This window comes from Desmodus rotundus, chromosome 1 (genome assembly GCF_022682495.2).
Source record: "Desmodus rotundus isolate HL8 chromosome 1, HLdesRot8A.1, whole genome shotgun sequence".
Classification (NCBI taxonomy): Eukaryota; Metazoa; Chordata; class Mammalia; order Chiroptera; family Phyllostomidae; genus Desmodus; species Desmodus rotundus.
Window position 1 is genome coordinate 18,824,750 of NC_071387.1, and position 18,685 is coordinate 18,843,434.

Genomic DNA, 18,685 nt, shown 5'->3' on the forward strand with positions numbered 1-18,685 from the left:
CATCACTGTGTGTCCCCAGTGAACAGCAACTAGTAGGCCTCACGAAGTGGATGTTAAATTAACAATGAAAAGCTGGGGGGGGGGCGACACAAATCTAAACAAGGTAATAATAAGAAATTGGAAAAAAAAAAAAAAAGGGAGAGAAAACCACACTGAAACGTACACGCTGACCTGACTCCAGGCCGTAACGCCAGGTCGGAGGTTTGGTGGATATTTTTCAAGGTGGACAGGTGCTTCACACCTATGTGAGGGCATAGAGCTCTTCCAGGAGGAAGAAAATCCTCAGGGAGGGTTCCAGGGGGCTGTGTGCACCTTCCCGGAGGAGTGGAAACGATCATCACCAAAATAGAAATGTAGCCACCGTTTACATCTTGGCCCAGATGAAAAATCAAACACAACACACAGACCAAGCAAGCAACCTTCCGCGCGACACGTAAGAAGAGCGTAGTCTCCTTTTCCACGGCTGTGCAGTCGCCTGCAACCCAGCAACCCCCTCATTCGCCACTTTTCCCTCCAAGTACCCCCCCGCCCCAGCTGGTCCAGGGAGAGAGGGAATGAAGGAAACATCTGAGAATTAGCTCTCTGTACCCCAACCCAAGCCTAATACCCTCCAAAGCGCAATCCCTCCCACTCTTGCCTGTCCCCAAACCCCGCCAAGGGCTCCTCCAGCTGCCCCTCACTCACGTGTAGATGATGGCCATGAAATGCATCAGCCACAGCACCAAGAAGAGGATGAACCCGAAGACGGCCATTCCCTGCAGGGCCAGGTCCAGCAGCGCCATCCCCCGGCCCGGCCCGGCCTGCTCCGGCCGCCGCCGCGGACAGCGCTCCCGCAGGAGGAGGACAGGGTAGGCGCCCGGAGCGGGGGCGCCGGAGGGGAGAAGAAGATGGGGAGAGGAAGGGGCGGAGTGGGGTGGGGACGGAAGGGGCGGGCAGGGCCTGCGCGCCCCCGCCCGCGCGCACTCGTCAGCGCGCTGCGCTGGGCGCGCTCTCGACTGCAGGCGCTGCGGTGGTCGGGCTGGGCGGTCAAGGTGGCCGTGGCTCCGCGCTGCGGCTACCCTCGTTACACCCTCGCGGCCGCGGATCAGACCCTGCGCGCCTGAAACCCAGCCGCTGCCGTCGTGCCGCCGCGCCGCCTCGCCCCCGGACGCCGTGGGCGCGTACCTCCTGCCCTGCTCTGCCGCGGCAGCTCCGTGAACTAAGCGAAACCACCAGCTTGCGCCCCGACTCCCCGGCGCTCCGCCCCTCCCGGCCCCCACCCCCACCCCCGCAACCGCGGCGCCCGCCCCGCCGAGGGGCGGTGCGCGCCTCTCCTCTCCCTCCGCCCACCCTGCCTCCTTCGCGCCGGCTGCGTCACGGTGGCTAGCAAACCCTTGGGAGGCTTCTTATGTTGGATGCTGGCCGGGCATTTCCCCAGGCTCCTGGCTCCTGCCACTGCCTACCTAGGGCCCAGGGCGGCCGGCGTTGCAGCGGAGGCGCATTGTGACCCTGTGTCCGATTTGGATGCCGCTCTGCCTCTGTCCGGCTCTGCTCTTCCACGACGCTCCAGAAAAAGACACGCGGCCCCAATCAGACGCCTGGGTTGTCTCACAGTCCAGCTCCCAACGCTGCTGCATCCTCAGCCTCTCCACCAGGCTTTGCTTGGAGCGACTTAGGCCTTTCCCCAGGCCACGTTCTTGGGAGCAAATGTTTCCCATCGCCTCCCCTCCCCACCCCCACCTCCGGCTTTTAACGCCTTGGAGTGTTGGATCACAAAGAACCTGAGAGTAAAATAGTCTTGTGTCTCTTGGATCTCTAAGAAACTTAGAGACCGCATGTAATATAAAAGAAATTCTCAAACTCATAATGTAAGGAATCAGTTACTATTGAACTCCCTTAAGACCACGGTTTAAGTTGGGTAGCCATACGTGGCTACTGAGCGCTTGAAGTGGGGCTAGAACCGAATTGAGTGTGCCCTGAGTGTAAACCGTGCCCCGGAGGTCTAAGACCACCGGTAAACTTTATATTGATGATATGTTGAAACGACGATATGTTTTATGTTAGGTTAAATTAAGTAATTAATTTCACTGTTCTGGTTTTACTTTTTAAATATGGCTTGCTACTAGAAGATTTAATAACGCAGGTGGATCTTAAACACAGCCGTACTTTATAGTACAGCTCTATAAAGCAAAGAAGTGGCACTCTGGTTAGTTAAGGTCGCTATCCCGATGGCAAGGGAACTATGTGGATAGCAAGGTAATTTAGTGTTTACCTTAATTTAAAATCAGTCCAATAAGATGTTTTAATCTAGTACTAAATGTTTCTGTTTATTTTTTTAACCTAGATGAGTTTATATTGTTTCTCGATTGTTTGATGTTTAGACAATGTTTATTATTTTAAGAGATTTCCTTTTAAATAATCTATGGCCTTCTTTAGAGGTTTTAGAATTGAATTCGACTTTGTAAAGAAGTTTATTTTATAGTCGCAATTTATAATAGTTAATATTGATTAAATGAACTACCTCAAAGTACAGTTAAATGATAAACTACAATCAGGAAAGAGTTTAGATTAATATCTGTATTGAGAACCAGTCCTGGATTCGATGTGCCCTTTGGTTTATCAGCTTTAATGTCAGTGAGAAAAAACAGTTTAGAAACCAAACTTCCATTGTTGATTGTCACTGGTTGATAACTTAACGTTACAGCAGGGTAGTGTAGTAACATTGAAGTAACATTACAAATGGAAAATTTAAAACCTCGCTGTTGCGGTTAATCAATTCAAACACATATTTTTTTAAAAAACAACTCTTTTAACATTTCTGAAATGGAAATGCATCTGACAGTCAATGACATCTTACAATTAATTAATTGGTAGGTGTTTTTTTCTTGACCATATATAAAATAAGAGTGCATCTTACAAAATTAATACTCTCATAGTTTTGATGAGCTACATCAATAGGTCGATTTAAGCATTTTGTTATATTTTGCATTTTTCCAAAACGTTTATTGGAACCTTCTAACCAAGGATTTTATTCACTGTGATCAATTACATGGGAAATGAGGCCAAAGAAAGGTGAAGAAGCAGATATTAAGAGTTAACAGATTTGCTGTAATTAAGCATAATTAGTTGATTAAAGATCTGCTATGTTGTACTTGAGCTTAGCTAAACTTGGCCTATCCAAACCTGGTTGCTGATTTCAAAGCCGCAACTTTAGAATATGTAATCCTAACTTCCTAAAGATACCCTGAAAGTGTAAATTTCTTCCATGTAGGGCAGCAGCATAAGAGTATAGCAAAGACCCTGCTTACTCATCACACTTTTGGTAGTTAACATTGTTTTGGTTGCTTGTCTAAAGGGCCTCCCTTTTAGAAAACCAATTCCACCAAGTTCAGGGCTTCTGGCTTTTTCCAGGGGCAATCTGGTAACATCAGTATATATTAGAATTCATACAACTTAAGGAGCAATGTTTTTAGAGGCAAACAAAATCCAAATTTGACTGTCATTTAATGGTCCTAGATATGTTAGTTTATAACACCTAAACAAGAAAAGAATTCAAAATGTATGGTTCAAACCAAGTAGTTTGAACCATACTTTTGGCTTGAACCAAACCCAAACCCAAATAATTTAATTATAGCTGATTCCAAACCGAAACTGAAACGAAATTGTATGTTCTAGTCCCATGTCCCAGAAAAGAGGAGCAGAAGGCTGTAAGAACACAGGTCCATAAGTTACTTCAGAGAAACAAAGCAAACTTGGGAAAACGGATACCCTTAGTTACATTGTATCCAGAACGCCTATACTATATTTAAAAGTTCTTGTTACATTTTTTTAAGTTACAACATTTTCAATAGTCAAGATTCTTGATTTGGGTTATGTCTAAGAAAAACATCTTTAGTGAGGTTTCTATATAAATCAAGTTTAAAATGTGACACTGAAAAGCTCTGCCCAGCCCTGGCTGGTGTGGCTAAGTGGATTGAGCACCGGCCTGTGAAGCAAAGCGTCATGCAGTTCTATTCCCAGTCAGGGCACAAGCCTGGGTTTGGGCTAGGTTCCCACCCCAGCTGGGGGGTGTCTGAGAGGCAACCACACATTGATGTTTTTCTTCTTCTCTTTCTCCCTCCTTTTCCCTTTGTCTAAAATAAATAAATAAAGTCATTTTTTAAAAAGAAAAGCTATGCACAGAAAAAAGACTGAAATTATACCAAACGATTATTTGTCTTTGAAGAATAAAATTTGTTGTTAATTTTTTAAATCTACCTTTTTATATTGTTTTTATGATGAAAAGTGACTTTTTTTCTATTTTACAAAAGTTACTCTATGAAAACCGTATAGAAATTTTTCGTATTAAAAAAAAACTTATGAGTGCTACATGCATTGGCCAGGTAGCCCAGTAGTTCAGAGTGTCAAGCGTTGTCCCGATACACCAAGGTTGGGGGTTCAGTCCCGGCCAGGGCACATACAAGAAGCAACTTGCAATGAATTCATGAATAAGTGGAACAACAGGTTGATGTTTCCCTCTCTCAAATTAATTTAAAATTAAAAAAAAAAACCAAGTAGTATAGACACTGTGGAAGGCAGTTTGGCACCTTGGCCAGGGAGCTCAGTTGGTTAGAGCATAATCCCAATACGCCAAGGTTGCAGGTTTGATTCCTAGTCAGGGCACATACAAGAAGCAACCAATGAATGCATAAATAAGTGGAACAACAAATTGATGTTACGCTCTCTCTTTCCTTTATTCTCTCTCTCTAAAATCAATAAAAAAAAAACCAAGGGAAAAAAAAGACAGTTTGGCAATTACTTATAAAACTAAACCTACTCTGACCATGTGGTCCAGCAGTCACATTCTTGGTATTTACCCAAACGAGCTGAAGACTTTATTCACACGAAAACCTGCACAAGGGTGTTTATAAGAGCTTTGTTCGTGATTGCCAAAAGTTGGAAGCAACCAGGGTGTCCCTCAGTGTATGAACAGACAGTAAACTCTGCTGTGTCCCAACAACGGAGTACTCAGCACTAAGAAAAAAGGGAGATACCAAGCCAAGAAAAGACATGGAGGAAGCTTAAATGCATATTACTAAGTGAAAAAAAGCCAGTCTGGAAGTCCACATACTGTGTGATTCCACCTATATGACATTCTGGAAAAGGCAAGACTATGGAGATAACACACAGATCTGTGGTTTTGGGGGGAGGGGAGGGAAGGATGAATAGGCAGGTCACAGAGGATTTTTAGGGCAGTGGAACTGTTCTGCACCATACTATACAGGTGGGTCCTCAAAACCCACAGAAGGTACAACACCCGATGTAAACTATGGACTTGGGTGATGGTAACCTTCACTGCAGGGTTATCGGCTGTAACACATGGACCACTCCGGTACTGAACCTCGGCAGTGGGGGAAGCTGTGCGTGTCTTGGGGCAGGGAGTGTATGGTAACCGAACTTTCTGCTCAGTCTTACTGTGAACCTACACCTGCTCTAAAAAATAAAGTCTTTTTAAAAAGTTAGTGAGTGCTTTTTATAAAACTAACTTTTATAAAAAGTTAGTAAGTGCTGAAAGAAAATTATTGGAAATGTTGTATGTCTGAATAAGTGAACTAAGCTAGTTTGTCATTAGGTCCCAGGGCTTTGCATTGGCTAGGCCAGCGATTTTCAACCTTTTTCATCTCATGGTACACAGAAACTGATTACTAAAATTCCATGGCACACCCAAAAAAATAGTTTTTGCCAATCTGACAAAAAAAAAAGTAGGTATAATTTTGATTCATTCACACTGGATAGCTATTGTTGTATTGGCTGTTGTCATTTTTTATTTGACAGTCCAAGGAAAAAGAGGTCAGTGCCCCTGCCTGAATAGTCAGGAATTGCATGTTTTAAAAGTTCGTGCAGCACACAAGTGTGCCTGCCATGGCTCACGGGCTGAAAATTGCTGTTCTAGGCACTCAAATAGTTGTTGAACAAGTGAATAAAGTATACTGAGAAAAGTCCCTGGAAAAATCGCCAACTTTCTCCTTTGTTTGCAAATACTTTTCAAATTGTTTTTCTTGAAAAAATATGCACCACTGTACCCCCTCTTCTATGTTAGAAAATGAGAGTTCAGACTGAGAGTAACCACATGTTAGCTCACCTAACCACAACCTGGAGACCTGCTGCAAAGCCCGTCTTCCACTTGCCAGGGTCAACAGCATCATTTAAAGTCAATGTTGGACATGGTTTCCATGTTTATCACTATTGATAATCACTGTATCACAAAGAGTCACATATAAACACTTGAAAGATCACAATTCAGCTCCCTATGGTTAATGTGTTGTTATTTTTAAAAGACAGGTATCATGTAAAATTTCAGCCCTATAACAGCTTTTTTTAAAAACAAGGTAAAAGAAAAAGAGATTCTCCAGAAATCGGGTAAATTTGAAATTTCAAAAACAAAGTTAGAATTGATCTGAAATTTGTGGTGCTAATACCAAAAGAAGCTATATTTATCATGTTTGTCCCCACTAAGCATCTTTGAAATTAGAAAAATGTCTCCCCTACTTACCAGCTCAGGTGCTTAACTTACATGAATTTTATTACCCATGAAATGGTGACTTTGTAAAAAGCCTTCAGGTCCTCTGATACGATGTTGCTGTGAATAGCCTTCAAATGCACAAGGCTTCCAGTCGTCAGTTGGGGGCCTCATCTTGATAAACCAGGTTACAGTGTGTTGCTATGTGTGGGTGTGGTCCAGGGAAGTGCCTGGAGTTCACTAGAGTTCATTTCATTCCCAGCTGTTTTGCTTACTCACACCCAAAGGACTAATTAAAATGTTTTACCTCATACTCATCTGTCTCTTCAAATTTCATGTTTGATTTTGTTTGAATCCATAGTGTGCCAGGTTGAAGCACTCGTGTTCATTCTGAAAGCAAGCCAACTTATTTAACATATTTCCAAACACGTGCAGCGGAAATATCAACTATTTTCTTCTTCAAAATGTTTTTTAAATTGCTTTATTTTTAGATAGATATTTATGCCTCAATTCAATTTATTAAAATTTATAACATTAACACAGTCGCCGAGTCGGTGAATGTGTGTAAACTTGGTAAGTTTGTTGGAAAGAGAGGCTCTAATATTTATTGAACACAAGGACAGAAGTTATGTGCCAGGCAAATTTTAAAAATATTGACTTGATTTTTGAAAAAGTTATGAAATGTATCATGGGAAGCCAAAAAAGTTTAAGGTAACTACCCAGGGAACAGTTTTGCTAAGTGAGAGATGCAGAGAGTTTGGAACTAGGTCTGTCTGACTCCAGAGTTAATACCCTTTGTGTAAGCAAGCACGACATTAAGTTAATCTAAATGGTATATAGTAGTGGATCAATCCTCAGAGTTCAGATTGCAACGTTGATTTTGCTTAGCATTATTTAGTTTGGCAACCAATACTCTGTATAAGTCAATTTCACCACCTGAAACATAGGAAAATATATTAAGAATAGATCGTATATTTTATGTTAAGATGCACTGGCAATTTAAACACTTTGCTCTCCTTTTACCATATCTTTTGCTTCAGCTTAGAGGAATTTCATGAAATATACTGTCATTTCAGAATGATTCATTTAAGAGAGAAAACAACAAATAGAATTTTAAAACACAAGAGAATGCCAATAAAAACTATTTCCTAGTGTATTCCATAGTATTAATGACACTATAATTAAAGTGTGAATTTAACTTTTACTATGGAAAAAAGGCTGTTGAGAGAACCCAGATCTCCTGAGTTTAGGATCTCTACAAAACACCTTCTATCTTAACAATGTTTCATTTTAAAACACAGTGTGGACTATTGGTTAAGCACATACACTGTGTGCATCAAACTGGCTAGGTCTGAATCCCAGTTCTACCACTTCTTGCCTATATGACCTGAGTTGTGAGGACGCAGGTTAACATGCCAAATATTTAGAACAGTTCTAGGAAACTGTAAACTCGATGAAAGTTTTATTATTAATCTTGATAGAGTTCATTTACTCTAATTTCACACAGATCACTAATTTTTCCTGCCTCTATTCCTCCTTTTAGTGTTTCTACCTATAAAAAATAAAATTAACTATGCTTATAAGGATTTTTAAAGCAAATCAGTCTGTAACAAAAGCATACGACACTCCACGATTTTTGTGTATTACACAAACCAGAATATTCCAGATAGAAGAAACCATCTTCTAGCTAATACATCTAGTTTGGTCAACTAGAAACAAACACAATTAGATGACAATTGTAGTGGAATAGAAACATATAATTCAATAGTAAAGAGCAAACAAAGATACTTTTATTCTATGAGAAAAATAAATTTTAGGCCTTAAAATAAAATATTCTACACAAGCAAACAATAAGATTTTAAAAGGTATTTATATACCCTAGGAGCCTCGGATGTAATAAACAAATACTAGCGTGTATTGAATAAGTGCTGGTATTATTTTTGGTAATAAATACCTTAAGAGACTCAGAATAAAATGAATGTATCAGGACATCAGACTTAACAGAAGGCAAAGTTTTCAGAATCTAGTTTACACGACAATATATTTTTAGCTCAGAATTGATAAAAAAGTAACGTTTGCAAGACTGAGTGCCAAACTAAAAATGAATTTGTGAAGATGAGTCCTCCACCCAGTCTAATAATTTTATGATTCAGAAATCATATAGATTATTTTTAAGCCTTTACTTCATTGTGGGTATAAATTTGAAACATTATCTCAGATGTGAGGAAGCATGAAACAGTCCATTCTGCAATTCAAGGAAACAAAACCAACTATCTGGGCCTCTTCTGTACTAAGCTCATCCCTAAATTTGATTCCCCATTTTAATTATTTTGAGATCATTTGGGTTCGGGTACCACAATTAACAGTTAATCACTATACAATGGAAAAGACTGAGCAAAATTATTTGAACAGACTGTTAAGATGACAAAGTAAACAAAGTAACAAATCCCAGTTATTTATTTTCTTTCTTTTTTTTTTATTCCTCAACAAATATCAAAAGCAACTCTGTTTCAGGACCACGTTGTCCTCACAGCTTGGATACAAAGTTAAAAATGACGATCTTTTTGTTTCGGGAGGAGTGCACGGTTGGCTATTGAAGATAAACACAAAAAGAGGTCGTTGTGATGCAATGCCACATTCAAGAGGCACAAGGAGAACTGTTTGGGAGTTGGGAATGGTTACTTTTCTTTAGGCAAGTCTAGAAAGATTGCATGAAGTACTGGGTCCTGACAAAAAAGTAAGAGATTACCAGGTAAAGAGTGAGAGGAAAGCAGGATGTCTTCTGTGGTTATTTTTTGAATCTAAGTATTTTAAACAACAAAACAATCTTGGGGAGCATGCTGGGAGACAACCAGAAAACAGCCTGGATGGATACGGTTTGAGAAATAGTGCTGTTGGTTCACTGCTAAGTTAATTGATATGTAATTGAAAATTCAGTTATAGGGAGTGCGGACCTATAAATGATTGTCTACATCAGGACACTTTTGAGAAATAGAGGGGGCATGATTAAGGATCAGGCTAGGAGAAGGGTGTAAATGGAGACTGTCCTAGGCAAGTTAGTCAGCTGGCCAGACACTATTTAAAGGGCACAATAGGAGTGAGGCAAGGCTCAGTCAGGGCTCTTGCTCCTTTTTTCTGAGGTAGTCTCAGCTCTCTTCTTCCCTCTTTGTCAGTTTTATCTTTCAGGCTGACTTCTCTCGTGGTTGTAAGATGGTTGCTAACAGTTATCTGTACCTAATAGTTTTCCCTTCACAAGCAGGAGGAGAAATTTCTCTTTAGTTATTTACAACCACCTAACAAACATCTTAAGCTCTTTCTCCCCCTTACCGAAATACCCTTGATGCCACTTGCTAACTGGCATAGGGTATGGCAAGGAAGATTTGAATGGTCAAATCGTGGCCCAGTGAAGCTGGTAGTAAGAAAAATCACACCCAAGCCTCATGGTTTACACATTGCTGGATTCAGTTTGCTAGTATTTTGTTGAAGTTTTTATGCCTATGTTCATAAGGGATATTGGTCTATAGTTTTCTTTCAATGTCTTTGGTTTTGGTATTAGTAATACTGACATGATAGAATATCTGGAAATTTCCCTCTTCTAAGTTTTGGAGAGTTTTTGAGGGACTTTTGTTAATTTTTCTTTAAATATTTGCTAGAATTCCCCAGTGAAACCATTGGGGCTTGGCTTTTCTTTTGGGTAAGGCTGGATTTTTTTTTTTTAATTACTATTTTGATGTCCTGTTATAGGTCTATTCACATATTCTATTTCTTCTTGAATAAGTTTCAGTAGTTTGTATCTTTATAGGAAAATTTCCATTTCATCTAGGTTATCTAATTTATTGACAAACAGTTATTCATATTATTCCCTTGTAACCTTTTTTATTTCTGTAAACTTGGTAGTAACGCCCCCTCTTTCATAGCTGATTTTAGTACTTCGAGTTTTCTTTTCTCTCGCTCAGTATAGCTAAATATTGTTAATTTCATTGATCTTTTCAAAGTACTAGCTTCTGATGTCATTGATTTTTCTCTTTTTAAATTCTGTTTCATTTCTTTCCACTTCAATTTTTATTGTTTTCCTACCTCTGCATACATTAAGTTTAGTTTGCTCTTTCTTTTTCGTTTCTTAGGGTGGAAGTTTAGATTATGGATTTGAGATCTTTCCCCTTCCGTCCTTCCTTCCTTCCTTACATCCTCCCTCCCTTCCTTCCTTCTTTTTATTGATTCTAGAGAGAGGGGAAGAGGGGAAGAGAAACACTGATGCATGAGAGAAGAATCAGTCGGCTGCCTCCTGCACACACCCTGACTGGGGACCAAACCTGCAGCCCAGGATATGCCCTGACTGTGATTGAACTGTCCACCCTCCGGTTTTCAGGAGGACGCCCAACCAACTGACCCACACTGGTCAGGGATCTTCTTTTTTAATACAGGTGTTTGCAGCTTTACATTTCTTTCCACACATGCCATAAATTTTGGTATGTTGTAGTTTTGTTCCCATGCGCCTCAAGGTATGCAAACAGGGCTCATGAAAATGTCACTAAGCTAACTGTTCTTACCAAGATTCAGCTGTTTTTCTTAAATAAAGTCTCTTCATTTGGTAGGTCTTTGGTTAATTCCCAGAGTTCTAAAAAAGTTAATTTTGAAATTTTTTGCTACTGTTCATATTGCTGTTAGTGTTTCAAAAAGATAGAATTTAATATTTTTATGCTAACTTGGAATATGTTACTAGAGGACTTAGAAGCCAAATAAAGAGAGAGATAAAAGGGAAGAACATGATTAATTATATCAACTTTTGCAGAGAGGTACGATAAAATAAATCCTGAGAAATGAGCATTAGCGTTGTCAATGAGAAGGCCATTTCTGACCTGGATGGAGCGGTTTCTCCTTTTCTGGAGTGGACACAGATGACATTTTGAGTGTTATAAAGGACAGCAGAGAAACAGGGAACTACATGAAGGGAGCATGCTGTCAAGGGAGATTTTGTTTTCCTTTAAGAGATGAAGCATCACAGCAAGTTTTTGGACTAATGCAATGACCAAGCAGAGAGGAGCGGCAGTATAGGAAAACACTGGAGTGGAGGTGAATGTATGGGACCCCGGTGGCAAATGGCACTATGGACCCTAGTCAATGTTTAGGGCTCCGGAAAAATGGGACACCCCCAAGTAGGAACAATTAATTTTGAAATATTTTGATGTTTAATATTTCTTTAAAGACTCAATGTGGTCATCGTGAGGAAAATCTAAAATGTGTTGAAACTCCTTAAATTCATGGTTTGGTATTGTTTCTTATTTTGAACTTTATTTGATAAGGAGAAGGGAACTCCATTTCTAATGTTAAGGGCTTCCAAATGTCTTAATCAACTCCTGGGTGCTCCCCAAATCTGGGACAAGCTATATTGCCCACCAGAAATTCTTAGAATACCTGTGATGTGGAAGGCCCAGTCACACAGTGAGAACGGAGGTGTGGGCATTAGGAGGCTAAAGTCAAATAAGCATCCCTCAGCTTCACATCCATCTTTTGAAAATGGAAATAAAACAGAGCTTTATTTTACCCCCCTGGGGGAAGCTTTCTCCTGTTTAACTTTCCAACCATACCAGGCCTGACCCGTATCGAAGAAACATGAAATAGAAAATTTGTCATCTTGTCTCTTAGTTTGGAGGGGGCTTTTTGGTAAATAGTAATAAAAAGTTAAGCTTATAAAGGTCTAGGGAATTGAGTTCAGAGACAGAAAGTTTCCAAAGTTTACCATAATTTCATGTTTAAAATTGTGGCCGGGTAAGGAGGGCTGAAGATATTTATTTATGTTTTGAAATAACTGATTTGGAGTTTTTCCCTCCGTGGATGCACATATGAAATGATGCCAGACGAAATGCACAAATCTCAGTTTCTTATACGCATAACCCCCCAAACTTGAGAGTGTCTGAAAGTCATTCTGAAGCATATAACCTTTTAAAGGGCTACCCCACATAGTTGTGCTCAAGGTGATTCAGAATGAAGGTCACTTGTATTAATGCTCCATGGACAGTGAAAATGAATAGAGATTTTTAAAATGTGCTCCAACCCCACTGTACTAAAGAATCTTTGTGGTAGTTTGATGTTAACTTCGCGGACACCTTGGAGCCCTGAAATGGAAAAGCCTGAAGAAATGAGCTATTTCAATTTGGAGCCTGTTACCAAGTCCCCACAACTGCTGGTGTTTTCCTGATGTAAGCCGTGTTCAGAATCCACACTAAAAATAGTAAGCATTTTAATAATAATTACAATCCGAAGGCCCCAAACAGTGTACTTACAAGGGCTGCAGTAAAGGGAAAATCAGTATTTATCTCTAGAATATCGCAGATTGTCTTGCTCTTTTTCAATCAACATTCCAAGCGAACTTTTGTTTAGTTTTGACAGTGTGTAGGTAAGGAGGAGCTCCAACGTCGTAAGTAATGATTTCACTCTTCAGTGAGCGGCCTGAGGTGACCTCTGAAAATGGTTCACTATTCACTTGACCAAAAACCCATAAAATCATGCAAATCAAGAGATTGAATTCTTCATGCTCACTCGAAGAACACTCAGGCCATCAAGGTACGCTTATCTGAAAAGCCACCAAGTATCTAAAGGATGTCACTTTGCAGAAGCAATGTGTCCCCTTCTGTTGTTAACAATGGTGGAGTTGGTAGGTGTATCCCAGCCAAACAGTGGGGCTGGTGGCCCAAAAAGTGTGCTGAATCTTTGCTGCAAATGCTTAAAAATTCAGAGACGAACGCTAAAGGGTATAGCTGCAGGTCTGGTCATAGAGCACATCCAATGAACAAAGCTCCCAAGATGCGGCGGGGAGCTCACAGAGCTCGTGGACGCATTGACTATTTGTGGGCTGGCCCTGCCACCCTGAGAGGATCCTCGCTGAGAAAGAGCAGATTGTTCATAACCCAGGAGAGGAGGTTGCACAGAAGAAAAAGATATCCCAGAAGAAACTGAAGAAACAAAAACTTATGGCCTGGCTGTAAATTCAGCAAAAATAAATGGTAATTAAAGTAAAAAAAAAAAAAAAAAAAAGAAAAGAGTAAGTGACGAACTGAAATTAAGCTGCTTCTCACTAGAGCAAGTCAAGCTGGTGCACCCCCAGTGGCGGGGCATGCCCCGGGGAGGAACTCGTTTTGAAGGTAGGAGGATGTTCTCCTCTGAAAGGGGAATAATAGACAGTTACCACCCAGCTTACATGTGCGAAATCTGCTGATGCATGTGCTTATGTCATTTGGTTTCCACTTACAATTAAAAAAGAAAGACGTAAGGTATATTGCTCAGACACTGACTAAATTAACAAAAAACAGAACTTACTGTACTGATCCCAAGAAGGATCATTTGTGTGCACGTGAGGAGTTTACTTTCGATATGAGGAGAAATGTGCATCATATGATCATTTCAAAAATACATGATCTTTAAGTCAGTGAAATTATTTTTCTGATGATAGCAGTGGCATGACTCATGAAGTTACACATTTCCTTTTTTGCTTGATGGCTCACACCATCAAGCAAAAGTCACTTGGTTTTCTTTTTCTGCCAAGTATTTATTACATCTGATTTTTTAAATTGACTTTGAGAGAGAGAGAGAGAGAGAGAAATGTTGGCTTGTTGTTCCACTTGTTTATGCATTCATCGGTTGACCCTTGTATGTGCCCTGAGCGTGATCCAAACTGCAACCTTGGGCTATCGGGATGAAGCTCTAGCCAACCGAGTGCCTGGCCAGGGCCTTACACCTGATTTTTTAACTTACAGCTTTATCTCTTTGCTTCCGGTCCCCCCACTTCGGAATGAATGCTCTGTTCCATGAATGTAGAAAACTTGCCTGTCTTGTTTACTGCTCTAGCCTCAAAACCTAAAATGTTGCCCAATATGACACAAATATTTATGGACTGAGTAAGTGAATAAACTGATGAAGGAACATTGAAAAACACTGGTAATCTTCTCAGTTTATTATATAAACTTAACATAATCCTCAGACCAAAGCCAGAGTTAGCACATACAAAAAGAATACTGGCTAGACCAAATTTATTATAGATACGAAAATTCTAAGTAAAACACTACAATAACACATACAACCACAAATTAATAGGATTACCCACCATGACCAAGTTGGGTTTCTCTCAAAGTTTTAGTACATTTTTTTCCTTTACCTTTTTAAAAAAAATTATCAGTGTAATACAGAAATATGATTTAAAAATTTTCAAAATAGAACAGAAACACAAAAATTAAAAGTGAATACATTTTATAAATTCTTACTCCTACATTTTGTCCCACTTTCTGTATTTGCTCCATTTCCCTTACACTTACACTTCCCAACTTGGGACAGATACACTGACATTGCCAAGGTTAATAGCATTTCATCCCCTCATTTATCATACATAATAATTCTATGCTCTGTGGCAGAAAGGAAGGTTGGCACAATATACACCCAGAAGGTCAGGCAATGGTAGTCGTCTAGGGCATAGGTAGTTTTTAGTGAAAGTTCTAGTCAATGTTCAAGATGCAAAATAGAGATAAAAAATATGACTTGGGAGAAGGGTCAGAGAAAGTTTAACTTATTTATTCAAAATACATGTTAGGTGATATAAACAAACAAAACAGAAACAGACTCCTAGATACGGAGAACAGACTGATGGCTGCCAGAGGGAAGGGGGTTTGGGGGGCTTGATGAACAAGGTGAAGGGATTGGGAAGTATAGATTCGTGGTTAGAAAATTGTCATGGGGCCCTGACTGGTGTGGCTTACTTGGTTGGGCATCATCCCACAAAGGAAAGGTCACTGGTTTGATTCCTGGTCAGGGTACATGCCTGGGTTGTGGGTCCAATCCCCAGTCGGGCCACATGTGAGAGGCAACCAATTGATGTTTCTTGTGTTCCTCTCCTTCTCTTTCTCTTTCCCTTCCCCTCTCTTTAAAAATAAACAATAAACAAAATCTTTAAAAACAAGAAAATAGTCATGGGGATGTAAAGTATAGCAAAGGAAATCTAGTCAATAACATTGTTCGTATCTATGTGTGGTGACCTGTGGGAGGCGAGTAGAAGTAGAATGAGTTAGCAAGAGCATGGAGAGACACCCCATCTGTGGCCCAGGTGCACAAGACCTGCTGAGAGCTGAGAGTGGAACAAGAAAACTAAGATAAATTTTCTAGGACCCCAGGTTCTACTATAAGCATAAGATAACAGTAACCAACTGCTGGAGGAATAGGAAGCCTGTGGTACACGGGTAATGAAATCAACACCACCACCCAAACCCAGATCAATGCATGACTAGATCAACTTGATCCCTCATGATACTAGTCTGACCCAAAAAGAGGTATACTCATTTCTGGGCAGTGATGCTATTCATTCAGTCTCTTCTGTATTTCTGAGCACACTATTTAGTATACAATTAAACAGTGAGGGGGCTTACAGAAATCAAGACAGAAACAACCCAATGCCCAGAAATAAAACACTCAGCAGGCTCAGGGACATTAACACAACTATGGTTAACTTGTTAAAGGATCCAGTGAAAAAAGTGGTCAGCATGTCTGAACAGATGGTGCGTTTTATTACAGAGACAGAAACTATTAAAAAACAATCAAATGGATATGCTAAGAAAAAACATGAAAGAAGTATTTTTTTTCAATTGTCTCAGAAGCAGACTAGATATGTCTAAAGACAAAAAATCAATGAATTAAAGATAGGTTAGGAGAAATTGTCCAAACTGAAACATTATGAGAAGAAAAAAAAAAATCCAGGAGATGTGGTATATGGGTAATTAGAATACCAGGGGCTAGAGAACAAGGCAGAATAAATACTTGAAGAACTAATGGCCATGAATTTTCCAAAATTAGTAAAACACAAGATATTTAAGAAGCTCAGAAAAACACAAGTAGGATTTTCTTTTCCTAGGCATCTCATAGTCAAACTTCTGAGAGTAAAAGATGAAGAGGAAACCTTGAAGGTAGCCAGAGGGGTAAAATTTATATAGAGAGTCAAAGATAGATTACAACAAAAATATTTTTGAATGAAAAAAGTATTATAGCGTATTTATCATTAAAAACTTTGTAAGTCAGAAGACAATGGAATAGTATCTTTCAGGAAGTAGAAGGAAAAAAAAACCTGTCAGCCCAGAATTCTATTCTTTTTTTAAAAAATATATTTATTGATTATGCTATTACAGTTGTCCCATTTCCCCCCCCACTCCACCCCATCCTGCCCACCCCCCTCCCTCCCACATTCCCCCCGCCCATAGTTCATGTCCATGGGTCATACTTATAAGTTCTTTGGCTTCTACATTTCCTACACTATTTTTACCCTCCCCCTGTCTATTTTCCACCTATCATCTATGCTACTTATTCTCTGTACCTTTACCCCCCTCTCCCCCTCCCACTCCCTTATTGACAATCCTCATGTTCTAGTTGTTTGCCTAGTTTGCTCTTGTTTTTGTTTTATGTGTGGCCGTTAATAACTGTGAGTTTGCTGTCATTTTTACTGTTCCTATTTTTGATCTTCTTTTTCTTAGGTAACTCCCTTTAACATTTCATATAATAAGGGCTTGGTGATGATGAGCTTCTTTAACTTGACCTTATCTGAGAAGCACTTTATCTTCCCTTCCATTCTAAGTGATAGCTTTGCTGGATACAGTAATCTTGGATGTAGGTCCTTGCATTTAATCTTGGGTAATGTAATTATGATGTGCCTTGGTGTGTTCCTCCTTGGGTCCAGCTTCTTTGGGACTCTCTGAGCTTCCTGGACTTCCTGGAAGGCTATTTCCTTTGCCAGACTGGGGAAGTTCTCCTTCATTATTTGTTCAAATAAGTTTTCAATTTTTTGTTCTTCCTCTTCTCCTTCTGGCACCCCTATAATTCGGATGTTGGCACGTTTCAAGGTTTCCTGGAGGTTTCTAAGCCTCTCCTCATTTTTTTGAATTCCTGTTTCTTCATTCTTTTCTGGTTGGATGTTTGTTTCTTCCTTCTGGTCCACACCGTTGATTTGAGTCCTAGTTTCCTTCTCATCACTATTGGTTCCCTGTACATTTTCCTTTGTTTCTCTTAGCATAGGCTTCATTTTTTCATCTGTTTTTCGAACAGATTCAACCAAGTCTGTGAGCATCTTGATAACCAGTGTTTTGAACTGTGCATCCGATAGGTTGGCTATCTCTTCCTCGCTTAGTTGTATTTTTTCTGGAGCTTTGAAGTGTTCTGTCATTTGGGCCATTTTTTTTTTTTTGTCTTGGCGCTTCTGTTACTTCAAGGGGCGGAGCCTTAGATGTTCCCTGGGGTGGGGTAACGCTGGTCGCTGGGCTGTGACGCTGCACGTGGGGGAGGAGCCGAGTGGGAGCAATGGCGCCCGCCTCACTCTCCTCTGGATTTCAATCTTTCACTCCAATACCCACAATCAAACTGGGCCCCTCTGGTGCTGGTTCCCGAGTAAGTGGGCCTGTGCACACTCTAGGCCCCTGTGGGTCTCTCCAACAACCTCTCCTGTGAGGCTGGGAGTCTCTCCTGCTGCTGCCCCAACCCCCAGGGGCACTTTCAATCAGAGGTTTGAGGCTTTATTTCCCCAGGATGGAGCCCTGGGTTGCGTGGTCTGCTTCGCTCCCCGCCGTTTGTCCGGTTTATCTGTGGGCGAATGTGGTGCCTCTGGGTGCTACCCGCTGCTCTGCCTGCCCCGTTCTCTGCCACTCTGAGTCCGGCCCTCTGGGTTTATCTGTGCAAATGTGGGGCCGCAGGGTCTGCTAGTGCTCGGACTGCCTGCGCCATTTGTCCCACACTCCGCCAGTCTCAGTCCCGCTGCAGCCACGTGAGTCCTCTCCACCCCGGTGCCCGTCTCCGCCCCTCCTACCAGTCTGGATGAATATTTATTTTCTATTTCCTTGGTGTCGGTCCCCCTTGCTGTTCGATTCTCTGTCAGTTCTAGTTGTGCGAGGAGGCGCAGTGTGTCTACCTACGCCGCCATCTTGGTTCTCCCAGAATTCTATTCTTAATGAAAATATCATTCAAAAATACAGGCAAACTAAAGATTTTTATCAAACAAAAAGTGAAAGAATTTCTTGTCACAAGTCCTGCACATAAAGGAATGATGAAGAAAGTTCTTCAGGCAGAAAAAAGATGATACCAGATGGAAATTTGGGTCTACATAAAAAAAGAAAGAGCAACAGAAATGAGAAAAATTATGGCAAATACAAATGACATTTTTTTCTTAATTCTGATCTTTTAAACGAA

General features: G+C 40.6%; 1 protein-coding gene across 1 annotated transcript in view; it reads right to left on the minus strand.

The window, feature by feature from the left end:
• Positions 1 to 1,215, minus strand: part of UGCG (UDP-glucose ceramide glucosyltransferase) — a 36,084-nt gene extending 34,869 nt beyond the window's left edge. Inside the window, exon 1 of the mRNA XM_024562313.4 lies at positions 685 to 1,215. Coding sequence (XP_024418081.1) covers positions 685 to 782 — 98 coding nt within the window. The 5' untranslated portion in view covers positions 783 to 1,215. The remainder of the gene's footprint in view (positions 1 to 684) is intronic.
• Positions 1,216 to 18,685: the final 17,470 nt, after the last annotated feature.